Source organism: Arvicola amphibius, chromosome 3, assembly GCF_903992535.2.
Source record: "Arvicola amphibius chromosome 3, mArvAmp1.2, whole genome shotgun sequence".
NCBI lineage: Eukaryota > Metazoa > Chordata > Mammalia > Rodentia > Cricetidae > Arvicola > Arvicola amphibius.
The window spans coordinates 7,298,762-7,317,183 of NC_052049.1; the positions used below are offsets into that span (position 1 = coordinate 7,298,762).

At 46.8% G+C, this 18,422-nt stretch overlaps 1 protein-coding gene across 4 annotated transcripts in view; it reads left to right on the forward strand.

Moving 5' to 3' along the window:
• The window catches only part of Ankrd33b (ankyrin repeat domain 33B), a 65,678-nt gene that overhangs the window by 7,770 nt on the left and 39,486 nt on the right, over positions 1-18,422 (forward strand). The window contains exon 2 of one of the 4 annotated variants that reach the window (XM_038322301.1): positions 11,730-11,893. The exons of the other annotated variants lie outside the window; for them this stretch is intronic. Coding sequence (XP_038178229.1) covers positions 11,730-11,855 — 126 coding nt within the window. The 3' untranslated portion in view covers positions 11,856-11,893. Of the gene's footprint in view, positions 1-11,729; positions 11,894-18,422 lie in introns of those variants that run through there. 4 annotated transcript variants of the gene reach the window in all.

Sequence of the window (18,422 nt, forward strand, 5' to 3'; positions counted from 1 at the left end):
GTTTGTGTGTTACAGTGCACTCTCTCCTGTCTCTTCCAGCAGCTTCAGGTTTTACATGGAGGTTTTTGATTCACTTGGAGTTGGTTTTTATACAGTGAGAGATAAGGGTTCAGCTCCTTTCTTCTGCTGTCCAGTTTCTCCGACAATCATTTGTTGAAGTTGTTTTCTTCTTGTTAAATTTGGTCTTTGTAAAGAATTAGGTGACTGTGGTTGTGTGGATGTAAATCTGGGTTCTTTAGTCTATTTACATGTCTGTTTCTGTGCTAATACCATGTTGTTCTTGTTGCTATATCTCTGTAGTTTAGCTTGAGATTGGGTATGCAGAGGCCTTAGTCTTTTTGCTTAGATTTGCCTTTAGCCCTCTCTTTTAATTTTTTTTTTTTTTTTTTTTTTTTTTTTTGGTTTTTTGAGACAGGGTTTCTCTGCAGCTTTAGAGCCTGTCCTGGAGCTAGCTCTTGTAGACCAGGCTGGTCTCAAACTCACAGAGATCCACCTGCCTCTGCCTCCTGAGTGCTGGGATTAAAGGCGTGTGCCACCACCGCCCGGCCTCTCTCTTTTAATTTCTTGTGGACTGCTGTTTCAGCTTATTGGGGTGGGAATTTTACAATCATAGCCACAGAGCATACATAAGTCAAAATAAATCCCTTATGTAAAACAATATGTTATCTTATTTTTTATTAGAAAGAATAAGAAGAAAACAAGTTGTTGAATTGAGCAAAGGCAATGTTTTTCATTCAAGAAGGTTGGGAAATAATTCATGTGTGTGTATGTAGTATATATACACATGTATACACGCACACACACCCATGTGTAATCAGTGCCATCCTCTTGCCTTCCCTTAGCTTTCTGATCTCCATGGAAAGAATTCAGATGAGATACACAGAATGGTGTGTATGGTGTAGGAATTTATTACAGAGTAAATTGCATCATTCTCAGTGGGTGAGGTTGTCCAGTGGCCGAAGAGACCATTGCAGAGCAGAATTCTCTCAATGGCTGAGCATGGGCCATGGCTAGAGATACTACTCTGTAGGACACTCTTCCTGGGTGAGCATGAAGAGTGGCCAGAGAGGTCATTTTCCCAGCTTATATTTCAGGCAGATTTTATACTATTGCAAAAAGTCTCTGGAACAGCCTTCCCAATGGTCATTGTCCTGTCAGGTGATTGACAGGCATGTTTGGCTTGACTCTCCCAGGAGGGAACAATGGTGTGTAAAATCTCCTGTTAGTGTCCTGAAGGAGTCAGAATTCCTGGAAGCAGTGCTAGATACTGATAGATTGGTGACCTTCCAGGAAGTCCAGAATGTCATGTCTCCTCCCAGGGCCAGAGCTAGAACTCAGGTCCCTTTCCTTTGGTGGGTCTTTTGAGTCTTACTGCTCCACTTCTTGGTTTTTACAAGGAATTAACTATGAGGGAGGGGTCCATCCATACCCAATGCCTGTCAAGTGTGCAGATACCTATGTGGACACCTAGCAATGCTAAGGAAAAGGACTGGCAGGGAGGGTGACGGGTGGGAGCCACAGAGTTGTGAGGAACATGGGAAAGACGGTGTGAATGTGATCCTAGAGCCTTTTGTCACTCTCAGGAGCTTGCGTTGTAGATGAGATAAGATATTAAGGATTGGGGCTGGAGAGATGGCTTAGTGGTTAAGAGCATTGCCTGCTCTTCCAAAGGTCCTGAGTTCAATTCCTGGCAACCACATGGTGGCTCACCACCATCTGTAATGAGGTCTGGGGCCCACTTCTGGCCTGCAGACATACACACAGACAGAATACTGTATACATAATAAATAAATATTAAAAAAAGATATTAAGGATTTGGGAAGAGAGATGGCTTAGAGGTTGAAAGTTCTTCCTGCCTTTCCAGAAGCCTTGAGTTTAGTTCCCAGCACCCGTCCTGGGATGTCTCAGCTGAGCGAGGCACAGACGGGTGTGTGGATGATGAAGTGGGAGTATCCATCTCCTTGTGCTCTTGGGAAGTATCAGTTAAGGGTGTTGCATTTATAGTACCCATTTCTCCAACAATATGTATTTGTTGTTTATTTAGTTAGTGATGCTGAGGTTGGAACCTCGGGCCTCATGCTAGGAGAGTGTTCTTCCATAAAGTTGGTTAAAATAGAGAAGTTGAGACTCCTAATGTGCAAGCCTGTAATCTCAGTTTCTGAGAAAGTTGAGACAGGAGGATCAAAAGTTCAAGGCCAGCCTGGGCAGCTTACTGAGACTCTATCTCAAGTCAAAGGAGGGGTGCATCTCAGTGGTAATAGTTCATGTAGCATGTGGGGCCCTGGGCCCAGTATCCAGTTCTGATGAAAAGAGCTCGTTAAAGACTGACACTCTTGAATAAATAGTGTGACTGTAGAGACGGAGGACAACTCTAAGTTGGAGAAGGCGGAGCTGCTGCAGAAAGACAACTGGAGGAGCCCCGGGGATGGGACTGTTCTGCACCTAACATATGCGGGTTAAAGTGCATGGAATTAAACACAGGCATGCACATGCCTTCACACACATTTGTGCACATACCCTCACATAGAGACACACAGACACACTCATACACATGTATGCACGCACCCTCTCACACAATGCAGGCTTGCATCCTTACATCCACGTGTAAATACACATGCATTCACATACTCCAGTACACATATGCGTGGACACACTTTGACATAGTGTATATGCACATACTCTTGCCCACCGTGCATGTATACATATATACGCACATTAACACATATGCTCACACATACATACTTGCAGTACAGGTACAGCCTGACTCCATCTGTGGTTTGCAGCAATGTCAAGTTCCTGGTAGTGCTGTTGTGTCATACGCAGGGGTACTGGCATCAAGGACAAACGTTGAAGAGCGCAACTTCCTGTGGGCCCGTTAACTATTTCAAGATGTTAGTGGGGGTTCCCCCTTGATGCCACCTTCGCTTTCTGCTTACATTTACCTTTGGTGACGTGACTGAAATGAGCCCAGCCCAGAGTGTGGCGTTCCTATGCTCAGTGTCTCGAGCCTCCCTAGGCTGCTGACCCAGGAAGCGGCCTCTTGGCTACGGAGAGCCACCCCAACCCAGACCGCTGAATACAGATGCTGCAGCTTCAGGTGCCCTCTACCACCAGATGCTAGCCCTCTTATCGTCTCTGCCAACTGCTGTTGTCTTTGCTGGATGCTATGTGGGCTCAGAGCAGGAGTGAAGCCACAGTTGAGTGCTGATCTTTATCTTTCCAGTGTCCTTCCCGCACCGCCTTCCCGCACCCCCTTCCCGTATCCCCTTCCCACACCCCCTTCCCGCACCCTCTTCTCATACCCCCTTCCCAGGTCTTTCTTCTGACTGCTTTGGCAGGAATGCTCAAAAACAGTCATCTTCTTTTTTTTTTAATCTGTCTTTAAAATTATATATAAAAAATATCTCTTTCATATATATGTGAAATATATATGAAAGAGATTTTGTTTTTTATGATTTTATAATATTTTTATTGCACTAACATTTCTCTCCACTCCCCTCCCTTCCTCCCCTCTCCCTTTCTACCCTCTTCTGTGACCCCCCACGCTCCTGATTTACTCAGGAGATCTTGTCTTTTTCTCCTTCCTATTTAGATCTGTGTCTGTCTCTCTTAGAGTCCTCTTTGTTGTCTAGGTTCTCTAGGGTTGTGGATTGTAGGCTGGTTTGTCTTTGCTTTATGTCTAAAAGCCACTTATGAGTGAGTACATATTATATTTGTCTTTCTGAGTCTGGGTTACCTCAGTGTTTTTTTTCTAGATTCTTCCATTTGCCTGCAAATTTCAAGATTTCATTATTTTTTACTTCTGAGTTGTACTCCATTGTGTAAATGTACCACATTTTCCTTGCCCATTCTTCCGTTGAGCAGCATCTAGGTTGTTTCCAGGTTCTGACTATGACAAATAATGCTGTTATGAACATAGTTCAGCACATGTCCTGTGGTATGAATGAGCTTTCTTTGGATATGTACCCAAAAGTGGTATTGCTGGGTCTTGAGGTAGATTGTTTCCTAATTTTCTGAGAAATTGCCATGCTGATATCCAAAGTGGCTGTACCAGCTTACACTCCACCAGCCATGCAGGAGTGTTCCCTTTACCCCACATCCTCTCCAGCATAAATTGTCATCATTGTTTTTAATCTTGGCCATTCTTACAGGTATGAAATGGAATCTCAGAGTTGTTTTGATTTGCATTTCTCTGATGGCTAAGGATATTGAACATAATTCCTTAAGTATCTTTCAGCCATTTTAGATTCAACTGTTGAGAGTTCTCTGTTTAGGTCTGTACCCCATTTTTTATTGGATTATTTGTTCTTTTGATGACCAATTTCTTGAGTTCTTTGTATATTTTGGAGATCAGACCTCTGTCTGATGTGGGGTTAGTGAAGATCTTCTCCCATTCTGTAGGCTGTCGTTTTGTCTTGTTGACTGTGTCCTTTGCTTTACAGAAGCTTTTCAGTTTCAGGAGGTCCTATTGATTAATTGTTGCTCTCAGTGTCTGTGCTACTGGGGTTATATTTAGGAAGTGGCCTCCTGTGCTAATGCGTTCAAGTATACATCTTACTTTCTCTTCCATGAGGTTCAGAGTGGTTGATTTTATGTTGAGGTCTTTGGATATCAACACGTAAAAGAGTGCAAATAGATTTATATCTATCATTATGCACAAAACTTAAGTTCAAATGGATCAAAGACCTTAAAATATATTCTTAAAGATTGACTTATTTTGCTATTTTGTGGGTATGAGTGTTTTTCCTGCATGTATGTATGAGAACCATGTGCATGCCTGGTGCCCTCGAAGCCAGAAGAGGGCTTTGGGTTCCTTGGTACTGGAGTTAAGATGGTTGTAAGCCACCATATGAGTGCTGGAAACCAAGCCCAGTTCTGTGCATGAACAACGAGCATCTTTAGTGGCTGAGCCAATGCTCCAGCCCTGTAAAATACTTTTTATACTTATTTGTTTTCTTTGTATGTGTGTGGACAGATGTGTACCACGGTGCCCGTGGGGGTCAGAGAGCCACAAGAAGGTATCAGTTCTGTCGTCAGGCTTAACAACAAGCGTCTTCTCCCACCCAGCACCTGCTCTCTGATCTGGTTTTCTGTAGGTCTGAAACGGAAAGGTCCATGGGAACGGCAGCACCTTCCCATGCTTCTGTGGGGATACGTGAGGTCCTTAAATAGGAAGCTTTCGCTCGGTGGTAGATGTTCAATCGACAGCTATGGCTTCTGGGAGTGAATTACTATCCAGGTTGTTTCTCAGTATTGCTGGCTGCACTTTAGCCTGGAATCGGGTGGAAGCAAAGCAAACGTTTAAGCCAAAGGGGGTAATTAAGGAAACTGGTTGTGGTGGCTTACACCTGTGATCCTAGCATTTAAGAGGCTGAGGCAGGAGGATTGCTTGCTGTGAATCTGAAGGCCAGTCTGGGCTGTAGTGTGAGAGACATTGTCAGGAAGGAAGGAAGGATGGATAGATGGGAAAAAAATGTAAGCTGGTGTGGTACATGTTCTAACACCAGCCCTTTGGAGGTAGGGACAGGAGGACCAGGAGTTCAGGGTCATCCTCGGTTATACAGAGAGTGGAATTCTTGCACAGTCATGTGTCAAGGACTCTTGTTCTCCTAGAAAGGGCAGCTGCGGCACATACCTGGGTGCACCCCGACTCAGAGCGAGTGGGCACTGAGGTGTTGCTGTAGTAAGCAGAGGAGAGGCAGATGGGCCTGGAGGCAGCCAGAGGCACCCAGACCTTGGAGGGAGAATCGCTGAGAGACTGCAGCTGTCCTGTCAGTGATGGCCACAGGTTTTCATCTTCCTTGAGTATCAGTCAGAGCAAAGGTTCCTGTTTTACTGACCCATCCTGGGTCTGAGGTTGGGGTCAACGAGCGGCTGCGGTGGAGTTTAGAAGTTTCCAACTTCTGTTTCCCTCAGTGTGGGCCCAGTGCCAGCCCCAAAGGACCCTTCCCGCCCGCCCACTCCACCGTTTCTGCCTAATGCTTCAACATCACTGCCTGACAACTCATGGGACGATAGTCATCTGCTAAAATAGCAGGCACTGACCTGGCTGTCCCCCAGCTGTGGCTTGTAGTGGCGCTAGCTTCTTTTGTTTGGCTTGAGAACATGGGTGGGTTTCTGGAAAGTGAGTCCCAGGTGCAGAAAAGCCAGGCTCACTCACCTAGTTAATAATTGAGCCCAGCTTGCTGAACTGTGGTGACCTTCTTCTCCCTGGTGTACAAACACCCTGAGCAGGCCGGAGCGTGTTTCCAGAAGTTTCTAAGGCCCTCAGTGGGCACTGTGAGGCAGGGGAAGAAGAGACTCTTGCACATTGTGTCATCTTTATGTCCTGTTTCATGGTGGGCTGCACCAGGCCTTGCTGATTGGTTGGCTGTGATGGTGGGGGTTCCCCCAGCAGGCACCAGCAGGACCAGGCATTCAGTTTACACTGGGATTTTGTGTTTGTGTGTGCACGTACGTGTTCGTTCATCTGTGAGCGTACACTCACTGAGTCTGTGCTCGTGGAGACTGGACGTATGTCGGGCTGCCTTCTGCGATCACCTGATCACACCCCACTGTAGTTTTAGAGTCAGGGTCTCTCACTGAACCTGAAGCTCTCCATTTTACCCAGACTGGCTAGCCGGTGAGTCCAGATCCACTGGCCTCTGTGCCCTTCATCCTTCCAGCACCGAGGTTACAGATGTGCACACATCACTCCTGTCATTTACGTGAGGACTGGGATCCAGACTCGGGTCCTAATGCTTATGTAACCAACACTTTATCCCCAGTGGGCCTTCTTCCAGCCCTACAGCGTGCGCTTTGTCATACGAAAGCCATCATGCAGCAGGGGGACACAGAGCAGAGCTGTCTTCTTGGGGGGTAGAGAGCCCTGGTAAGAGTCGGGGAGGGGAGTTAAGGCTTCTAGCTCCTGTCACAGGAGAAGTAAATAGATTCTGTAGGACACTCTGACATTAGACACACTAGAGAAACTGGTGACTCTGTTTTTAATAAAAATAATAATCTCTAGCCAGGCATTGGTGGTACACGCCCTTACCCCAGAACTCAGGAAGTAGAGGCAGGTGGACTTGGGAGGTAGAGGCAGGTGGATCTCTGTGAGTTTGAGACCTGCATGGTCTACAAAGCGAGTTCCAGGATAGTCAGAGCTGTTACACAGAGAAACCCTGTCTCAAAAAAACAAAACAAAACAAACAAAAAAATCATTTTTAGTTTCCTTTTGTGGATAAATGAATCTGAATCCTTTGGGTTTATTTGCAGGGAGGTGTGGAAGCATTTGGGGCGATCATAAAAATATAAAGCCTACTTTACTTGTTAGAGGCTGTCACTCGCAGGGACCTAAGTTCTGTGAACAATTATATTGGGATCTTCAACCCTGAAGACACTCTTTCTATTCCTTAGCCTTAGTTCACGGAGGGGACCTTTCATCATGCCGGCTTTGTTTGCAGTGGGTTGGACTGTGTGTGGTGTGCACACCAGCAAATGCAGGAAGCCTCTGCATTTCTCAATGACATGGAAAGTCACTGCTGAGCTATGGCATTCGTAAAGAGAATGGCTGTGTCAAAGCTTCTGCTACGAGAACAGCATCGGACGCTGAAGGGATAAGAAGAGCACTGTGTGTTTGTGTTTAAGTATCTCTGCTGCAGAAGAGACGTGCAGTTTGAGAACACATCACTAGAATGATATGTGCATGATTTTCCAGCCATTTTTCTTTTTCTTTTTTTCTTTATTTTTTCTTTATTTTATTTTTGAGACTGGCCTTGAACTGATTTGGTAATACAGATGGCCCTAAATTCAGAATGATCCCCTTGTCTCCTCCTCACGAGTGCCAGGATCACAAGTGTGTTCCACTCTCTCCAGCTCTGAAAGTCACAAAACCAAAATACAACAAAAAGCAAAACCAAACAACCACCCCCAGAAATAGTCTCAATCAGAAATTCAATTCTCTGCTGCTTCCTGCTTGCAGCCCTGTATCTTGCTTGGCTTCCCATTTGCCTGTTTCCTGGCCCCTCCTGGGTCACCTGGTCTACAGGCCTTCAGTTCTTTCCTTCCCTCCGAGGCCCTTTCCCGAGTCTAGGCTCTTCTTCCTGTGCAGTCTCATTTTCTGAATCAGCTTGGCTAGCTGTAGTAGTGATGCAGTTAATCAGACACCGGTCTAGATATTGCTTCCTAGGGACTTGGAGCTGTGGTCTATCAGTATCAATAGTCACCTTTGTAATGGGCGGCGGGGGGGGGGGGGGCCTCATCTGATCAGTAGACTCTATGACCGCTCTAGCCTTCAATCCTAGCATTTGGGAGGCTGAGGCAGGAGAATTTGGGCAAGTTCATCCTGAGTTCTAGGTCAGCGTGAGTTAGAGTAAGACCCTGCCTCTAATGTATAAAAACAAAAGCAGGGTTTAGGGGATGACTCGGCGAGAGAAGGCTCGCCACACAAGCACGGAGAAGTGAGTTAAGACCCCAGCATCTGTGCAAAAGCTGGCCGTGGAAGGTGCGAGTCTGTAACCCTGGCAGCTCCCTGGACCCAACTGACCAGCCCACCTAGCCAAATCAGTGAGCTCAATGTTTAATTGGACCATGACGCTTTCTATCAACCTCTGATCTCCACCTGCATGCACACACATGCATATGTGCCCTCCCACATAGACCCACACATGCCTACAGGAATATGCACATGCAACACCCATAACACAGCACAGACAGACAACCCGAAACCCAACAGCCCCGCTGCATTAACTCCTGCCTATCTTCAGCCTCCAGGGTTGCCCTGTGGGTTTTGGACTTGGCCGACCTCACAATCATGTGAGCCAGCTCCTTAAAATAAATCAATCCACGCCTGAACCTCCTATTGGTTCTGAGTCTCTGGAGAGCCCTGGCTGGTTCTGCCTTAGCTTAGCAGTGTGATCTGCTGCTGGCCAAGCCTCCAAGCTGTCTGCTCAGCCCTGGCTGCTGTCCTGAGGGTCTCTCACAGTTGGATCAGCAGGATTCTCCTCTCTGTTTTCTCCCACTTCCCATATTGCTGCTTCCCCAGGCTTAGGGGGTGTGGCCTGTGCGGCTGGCCTGGGCTTCCCAGGACCCCTGGGCCAATACTCTGCTGTAACTGCTAGAAATTCTTGATGATTTCAGACTGGGGTCCACCTTGCCGCCTCCTTCCTCTTCCTCCTTCTTTTTCTTTTTCCCTTCTTCCTCTTCTCCCTTTCCCACTTCTCCTTCCCCAGCTCCTTTCCCCTTTCCCCTTTTTTAGAGGTGGGTCCTCACTGTGTAGTCCAGGTTGACCCCAAACTCTGGTCTTTCTATTTCAACTTCACACACCTGGGAGTACGGAGAAGCAACGTGGTGCCTGGTGGGGCTTGCTATTTTACCTTGCCCTGAAGTGTACATTCGCACCTGGTTCTGATTACGTCCCTGCCTCTGGCTGCAACCCTGAAGATCACCCACCTTTTCTCAGGTCCCTCAAAGTAATTCCACCATCTGGGCTCCCAGTGTTCAATGGGCTGTCACTTAGATTCATGCTCCCTCCCTGACCTTTGATCTGACCTGCCTCCACATCTGGATTTACCTCCAGCCTTTGTCAACAAGACTGTCTTCGGAGTCTCGTCCTTCAAGGCCACGTCCTACTGTTCACTCAGCTTCATCCAGTGGCTCCTAGCTTCCCTTCCTGTCACAGAAGCCGGCACTACCTCTTTGTCACCATGGGACACGTCCTCTTCCTCTGGCTTCACTTTGCCCTCAGATATCCCCTTTCTGTGAATGCTTCTGGGTCCTTCTCTGTAGCTTTGGAGCCTGTCTTGGAACTAGCTCTTGTAAACCAGGCTGTCCCTGAACTCACAGAGATCCAGCTGCCTGGGATTAAAGGCGTGTTCTGCCTGCCTCTGCCTCCCCAAATGCTGGGATTAAGGGCGTGCACTATTTGGAATTTTATTGTTTGAATATTGACGCTAGACTATATTTTCCTCTTGGGATTGTAACAGAGTAAAAGAACGCGCGAAACTCCCAAATTGAGGGGATTAGTCCCTGGAGGCGTAAAACCTCTCCTCTTAATTCTGTAAACACTCCAGATTTCCTTCTCACCCTTCCACAGTTCTCCAGTGCTTGCAGGCACAGAGGACAAGCGGAGGCAGCCAGCCTGTGCTCAGGGAGGCTGCAGCTCATGGGGGAGCTAGCTAGAAGCTGTAGGTGGCTGCTTCATCCCTTCTGTGATTGTGTGATCTGTATTTTCCCAAGAGAGCTGCAACCCTGCTGTGTACGTGTGTGTGTGTGTGTGTGTGTGTGTGTGTGTGTGTGTGGCAGTCTCACCGTGTAACCCAAACTCCTCTTGAATTTGCCATCTTCCTTCCTCACCTTCCCAAATGCTGGGACTACAGACATGTACTACATCCCTGGCATACATTATTTTTTATTTTTTCACTTTTTCAAATGGATTTTTAATAACTAGTACTACTTGAAGCCAAAAAGGGCTTGCATAAACATGCTAGAGTTTTCATACAGTCGCCTTTTGAGTTTAATGTGTTTATTTTCTCTTGAGCGTATGTACCCACGTTGGGCGGTTCTGGTGGGGAGGATGCTGAGCAGAGGACCCTGCTGCTTTCACGCAATCTGTGCTGTTGTGAGGGATTACTGGAACGCTCAAGTAAAACATGAGAACTGCTTCCCTGGGGAGGGTGGTGAGTTCTCAGAACAAAAGATAAGCAGGCAGTGACTTGGAGCTCTTGCAGGGTTTGGTTCATGATGAAACTTCCCCTCTTTGCTGAGGAAGAAACCCTTGATGAAAGACAGAAGCTAGAGAAACACCTCACCATGTTGTTTCTAGGTATTGGGAGCAGTGAGACCCCAGATCCTGAATTTCTTGTAATCCCCTGATCTGAGTGCCTACAGCTGTTCTGAGCACGAGCCCTTCAGGAGTTCCTGATGGCAGAGTGGTTTCTGGTGGGTTTGGCTGGGGTGTGGCTATCTCTATATAATCTGCCCCTGAACATAATAAAGGGGGCATTCTTGGGGAATTCAAGGATGACCCGTGTCTCTGTCTCTCTGTCTGTATGTGTTTGTGTATTTTAACCTCCTGCCCCTTGCCTGAATCTCGCGAACTGGGTGCCAGCGCAGCGAACGCAGACACGGGGGTGCGGTGCGTGGCATCTAGGGAATGAGCATTTTTGGAGGAATTGATGGGAGAGCTTGGACTTTTCTAAAAAGACAAGAAAGGTAGAGGCTTTGGTGTGGAGCAGAGACACTGGCGGGAACAAAGGCAGGAGGGACCTGGGATTCACGGTGGTAGCTTCCAGTGGTGTCTTCCAGTGGTGTGACCACCGCTGTGGGACATACAAGGGTTCGGGGTGTGACTGTGTGTGTGGATGAGGAGGCTTCATTTGCTCTGGGTGGAGAAAGAAGCAGGCGGGAGCCTGAGACAAGAAAGCCCTCTGTGGGTGTCCTGCCTTCTCCAGCCCTATAGCCTGCTGCCTGAAGGCATGCCTGGCTGCCGGTTGCACCAGGCGTGCTTGGTGACCGCTTTCCCCGGGCTGTGGCGTGTGGCAGGCAATAGTCACCTGTGATAGCTGACCGCAGGGGCGTGTGAGGCAGAAGATGACAGCTGTAGTTCTAGCCTCACCTTGTAGCCCGACCCCTCCTCCATCCCCAGGGTATCTATCAGTTTTCCTTCTAGCCAGTCCCTGTGATGACCTCTCTATGATAATGTTGGTTCAAGTGGCTCATGAGATTCCTCTGTTGTCTGTGTTCATTGCCAGTTGCTGCTGTTTCTGCCACCAGGTGATGATGTGGAAAAGCCTAGCTGGATGTGGAGAAGAAAGGAGGAAGGTGGCATTGGTGTCACAGCCAGTGACCGCTACTTGCTTAGAAACCACTGGATTTGATGCAATGTTAGAATAAAGTGTGCCTGGGACACCCGTTACTGTGCCTGTGTGTGTGTTACTTTCTTCCCTCAATTTTCCAAACACTCCGTAAGATGACATTTAGATCAAAGTACTGTTCTCATCCGTCTTTTAGTGCTGAGCAAGTCTTCCTGTGAGGCACTGGGATGCATAATTTGGAAAGCTGCTGTCTCCTGCAGTCAGAGCCAGATTCAAATGTCGATCTTCTCCGGGTAAATACGGGCCTCATCCATTTACATCCCCGGGGCATGACTCACATCTGGTGTTTGACTTCACAGTGTAAACGGGTATCTTTCCCATACATCTACATGTACCAGGACATTATTCACATGGTTGCTGACTTTTAGCTCACTAGTGGTGGGTGCTTGTCTAAGGAGTGGGGAGACACTCTTTTGCTGAGAGACATTTGGGGTGTGTGAAGTTTTCTTGGCAAGAAAAGGCTACTGATGTTAATGCTTTGAAAGGGTTTTTAGTGTGGTACGGATTCTTTAGGTTGTAACTCCGAAGGGACCTTGTGGGGTCCCAGTCATGATCCCCCTACCTGAGTTTCATCCATGATTATTCCTGCAGTAGTCTTCCCCTCCCCTCAAAAGAACAGAATGTGCAAACTTTCCACCCCTCCCACCTCCTCTGCTGCTGAGGCCTTACCCAGGCCTGGTGGCAGTACCTTCTGGGTCATCTCTCTCCTCCCTCTTCGAGGAGGCCTACAGTTCCAGGTAGAGTCTATTCCACCACCCTGAGCCAGTGTGGAAAAGAGGTAGAAGCAACCTGCAGGTGGCATGCAGTGTGAACAAGAAGGAGATGCTTGTCATTCACGCCATTGGGTCTGGGGCTTGCTTGTTACTCCATTGTTACCTAGCACGCACTGACCAAGACAAACTGCCTCCCCCAGAAAGGGACCGCCGTGCTTATTATCACGACTTTTATTCAGACTAGTACTGCCCCAATATCTATCTTCTCTCCTGTTCCTGCCTTATTTTCTCTTGGTTTTTAAATCCTTTTAAAAAAGTTGCTTTTGACTGATACATGGACCACCAAAATTATACATAATAAAAGCAACATTTTGGTGCCTTCATGTAATGTGTGATGTTCAAGTCTCGGTGAGGTCTCTTCACATAGATGCCACACCCTTATGACAGATAATTTTCAGACATTTCCTTCTGGATTTTCAAGATTCCCTACTGTAGCTGTGGTTGCCCCACTAGGCAACGGGCCCTGGAGTAACTATCTCAGGACCCACTGACTAGTCTCTCCCTATCCCTCTCACCTGCTTTTAAATTCTTAAAATTACTTCCATATTTCACTTATAATATCTTCCTCCTCTTTCTTCTCCCCCTCCTTTATTTCCCCCCTTTCCAGCTCTGGGCACTGAACCTTCTAGAACCTTGTGTGTGCTGACAAGCACTCAACCACTAAGGTATCTTTCTAACCATTATTTTGTCCCCGCTGCCCTTTTTGGCTTCAGTCTTTGCTAGAAAAATGCTTTCTTCCATTGATCAGTTTTTTGTGTTTCTTCTTTTTTTTTTTAATGTAACAAGTTATTTTAAAGTCTAACAGCTTTAGTTAGTATACAGTGTCTCTTGGAGATGGTTTCTCTTGGTCTTGTCTCCTGGTTTGTCTGGTCATTTCTTCCCCTGTATTCTATTATATTGTAGCGCTGGGTGGCTGACCTCCCTCCAGAGAGTTGCCACAGGCAGACAGAACAGGGCAGACTGTTGCAGGCCAGCTTGTGACCATTGCAAGTGCATTCTCCTGGCCTGCCTTATCCGGCAGTCTAGCTTTGGGTTTCCTACCGCACTGGCATGCTTTGCATGTTTGCTGTCGTTCTGTCGTTAATTCCACACCGGACTGTTTTCCTCTGATCCTTTTTTGCTGGCTTCCTGCTTGGCTTCTCTGATGCAGCCTTGTGAGTAAACAGCCCTCCGGAGGGAGCCTGAAGCTGGGCTCAGGGATTTCACCTTTCCCAGACCGGGCTTGCAGACCTGCTTGGCTGGAAGGTGGATGTCTCCACTAGATTCCTGTTTCCTTGAGCTAGCACATTACGATGTAGCTGACTTGGCTGGCCTGGTACTCACTATGTAGACTAAGTTGGTTCCTCTGCATCTGCCTCTTAACGGCGTGCACCGCACCCTCAGCTGTGGACCAAAATATTGAGTCGTCTTTATATAGGAGAGGGTCTGAGTGCTGCCCTGTATAGCATCTGAAACCAGCAGTCTCTTGCTGAGGAGAATTTTATTTCTTTAGGGTTTGGGGTTTGACACTGAGCTTCAAGGCACCCACCCTTCCTTCCTTCCTTCCTTCCTTCCTTTTTTTGGTTTTTTGAGACAGGGTTTATCTAACAGACCTGGTTGTCCTGGAACTTGCTTTGTAGACCAGGCTGACCTTGAACTCACTGAGATCCACCTGCCGCTGCCTCCCAAGTGCTGGGATTAAAGGACCAAAGACCATTACTGCCAGGCCGAGCCACCCTTTGTAAGCCATGTTTGCGGAAGGAGTCGCCTGAATTTCCCCCCAGTGTCTTTGTGGCCGTATGTTTATTGATTCATTTTTGGGCTTAGACACCAGGTAAAGATCCGGCCTCGCTTTCCCCCCAGAGACAGCACCAGCCACTGGATATGTGATTTCTCCGTGCTATTTTATCTTTATTGTGAGTACTCGTCATCTTGTTAATGCTTTAATTTACCTTCTCTGCCTGCTGAGGAGTCGGTGTGCTCACACGTGCTCGTTAGCTCTTTGCCTGTCTTTGGTTGTTCTGTTCTTTACCCATTTGGGTGATTATAATTATAATATCATAATTACACAGTTGGTTCTTCAGGCTGATATTTAATATGCTCCTGTAGATTTTTCAAATAAACCCCTGTGCACTGTGAATTTTGATTGCTGTTCTTCAATGGCCTTTTAATTTTGCTTTTAATTGTTTTTATTCAAAGGAATGTTATATTTTTTGTCTAGTACATTTATATTATATATTTTATTTATTTATTTTATTTTTATATATTTTATTTATTTCATTGTTTCTATGCTCTCAAAATGTCTCTGTCTCATTGATGAATGAATTGTTTTTTACTATGTGTATATGTATTTATATATGTGTATATGTACGTATGTATATGCGTTTATTTTTGCTCTTAAGTTTTAAACATTGATTGATGCTGTTTTCATGAGCCTGTGGAGAGGGGGATGGGGTGCATGCCATGGCATCTGTGGCACATGTGTGTGTGTGTGTGTGTCAGAAGACAGCCTGCAGGGACTCCCTTCTATATTCCTATCATGTGGGTCCTGGCGATGGAACTTAGCTAACCAGTGTTGGTGGCAAGCACCTCTCCTTGACGAACCGTCTTACTGAGCACCTCAAGTATTTTCTCCTGCTTTGAGATAAGGTTTTGCCCTGTAGCCCAGGCTGGTTTGGAAGTTGCTGTGTAGTTCAGGATGGTCTCTAGCTCACAGTGCAACCTGTCAAGTACTGGGATTAGAGATGTGAGCTCTCATGCTTGTGTGTGTGTGTGTGTGTGTGTGAGAGAGAGAGAGAGAGAGAGAGAGAGAGAGAGAGAGAGAGAGAGAGAGAGAAAGAGAGAGAGAGGGAGGGAGGGAGACAAGTTTTCAGTGTTTATCCTGGGATACCCTAGACATCTCATTTGTGCTGTTTCCTTTTGAGCGCTGGGATTGCAGGCACACGCCACCACACCTGGCTTTATACAAATTTTATTACTTAGTCATTAACTTGCCCAGCAAAGCTGCTTGTGTGTTCAATCCATGGTCCAGGTCGTTTCTTTTAACACTTAACCTTTAAAGACAAAGGACTTTTTCTGGGTCCTCTGCTCTACCCACATCCCATTCGTTTGTGTTCTTATTCCTGTGTTTGTTTTCTTCTGCCCCATTTCACTCAAGTAACCGACACATGCATTCAGAAAACCGTTCAGAAGCCCGTGAGCTTGCGGGAGAAAGTGGCAGTTATTTGCCCCGGACCTCTGGCGTGGTTGCTGCTTACAGTGCCAGGCCACTTTTTCTACCGTTCTCACTTTCACTTTGTTCCATGTGGCAAGAACCGGATGCCCTTCTGCCAGGGAACCTGCTCACTCATGATGAGTCTTGAGTCATGAGTTTGGGGTGACGCTCATGACTTGCTGTGGTGGCAGATGGAGTTTTTTGTTCCTATCCCTGTTTCCCCCCACCCTGAGTCAGATCCCAGCCACCCATCAGCATTATTTCATATGTGTTATTCTCAATCCTTGTATGGCGCATGCGTGTGTGTGTGTGTGTGTGTGTGTGTGTGTGCGCGTGCGCGCGCATGCATGTATGTGTGTATTTGGGACATGTTTGCAACCTATATGGCCCAGGCTAGCCTCAAATTTGAGATTCTTTGGTGTCAGGCTCCAGAGTCATAGATGCATGCCACCATGCCCGCCCACCTTTGTCTGTCCATACCAGTGCTGGCTGGTTTTTTGTTTGTTTGTTTGTTTGTTTGTTTTTCGTTTTTTGTTTTCCCAGCTTCTCTGGTGGTTAACGCCATTTTTAATCCTCCACCTCTCTCCTTGTCCACCTCTCATTCTGTCTTTAGCACTCTCCTGTGGAGAAGATTAGCAACATTTTCTTGACTTCTTTTTTTTTTTTAAATATTTATTTATTATTATTGAACTCAGGACCTTTGGAAGAGCAGGCAATACTCTTAACCACTGAGCCATCTCTCCAGCCCCCGTTTTCTTGACTTCTAACCATGCTTTTATCTCAACTTCTAGGTTGATTTTTACAAACTAGGAAGTAAAATTTGTATTGCTGTAACTCAGCGTCCATCACTTTGCTGGGGATCCTGGCGAGACAGTATCCCCTTCTCTTTTCTCCTTGGTGATACATTTTAAATTACCACAGCATGTATTTTACGTGGTCATTATCCTTGTTTTGGCTATAAAATCATAGCTATTAACTCAGTATTCTTTACAAAGAAGGAAGCTCCCTTAGGTCAGACACTGCTTCAGGTATTAGAAAGCAAGTGTTTGAGGCCCGTGATCAACTCCTGCATGTCCCTGAGGCTACCATGACCTAAGGGGCGCACACACAGATGTGTTACAGCCGCAAGCAGGCAGATGTAGCCAGAGGTGAAGACAGTACTACCTCGGGGAGTCACTAGCAGCTCGTGCGTAGGTGATTCTTGAGTAGAACTCTCTAAGTATTGAGTGAGGGTCTTAGACTAAACAGATGGCCTGTGTGTGCACACGCCATCACCGTGGTGCATGGGTGAAGGTCAGAGGACAATTCTGCTCACCAGACCTGGTGGCGGGTGCTATCACCTGCCCTGCTGAACCCCGGGATCTCCCTGATGCTGTTCTGTGCTGCCCTACTGGCTTCGTTTGCATTTTCCTTTACTGGTTTGAAAGGGGGCAGTGTGTGTGTGACATTTGCAAAGTGTTTGTCCTGTGTGTCTCCTCAGTCAGCTGCTTGTCCTTCTTGTTGGCCGTCTACCAGCCTTCCGGTAGCTGGAGAAGAAAAGGTAGGCAAATGACCAAGTGTTTTGAGTATAGGCGTGTGTCGTACAGTCAGATTTTAGTTTTTGTTTTTTTTTTTTTGTTTTTTTTTTGCATATGTGCCAAACAAATACCTACTTTTACAACAGGTGTCAGTGACAGGGGACCGCTGAGGCTGACAGGACCCCACCCACCACGGGCATGGGAGCTGGGAGACGTCTCTCTTTCTATGTACTCATTGAGTGAATTGCTGTTTTTTTTTAAATTATACTTTTTTAAGACCCTTATTTTGGTTTATTTTATGTATAACTGATATATTTATTTGAGCTGATTAATTTATAAGTACTTGTGTTTACTATTTATATTACCCTTAAGGAAAAAAAAAATCTCTTGACTAAAGGAAGAGGGTGGAGTGTTTGGAGCGCCTGCTAGAAAGAGTAGAGTTTCCAGGGGCTGAACAACGGGCAAAGCGTGGCATGGTGCATGATGGTAAAGAGGAAAGGTAAGATCGGCTGCAAGGTGTGCCCCCTTGAGAGGGCAGTGGGGTGAAGGAAGGAATCCGCCCCCTGGTATGCAGAGGGGAACAGCATCGATCACTCCCTGGTAGTTTTAGCAGGGCGCTCAGGTGGGCCGTGAAATCGCCTCTGGAAGCAGGTTTGTCCACTCACTTGGCGTTCTTGGAGACTTGTGTTTACAGACACAGTTTCTCTCTGCGTAGAACTAACTCCCTGTTTAGCCCAGACTGGCCTCAGGTTTTTAATCATCTTGCCTCTTAAAATGCTAAAATTTACAAGACAACTCGCCAGTTTCTCTCTTCCTCTTCCACCTCCTTTGTGTCTCATATATACATTTATCTCTACAATAAGTTTTCCTATAAAGAACAGAAACCAGGAAACCCAGAAGCCCTGGCCCCTCTCTGGGCCGATCTCCCCGTTCACCTGCACTATGGCTCAGTTTCCCCAGCTTGCTCTCCTAGACCGAAATTCTGTCCCCTGTGGCCTCCTGCAGTCACCCTCCTACCCTGGCCCACGCCTGACCCTGACAGAATACCTCCAGTTCTGCCACCAGTGCTCTAAAGCCGCCTTCCCTT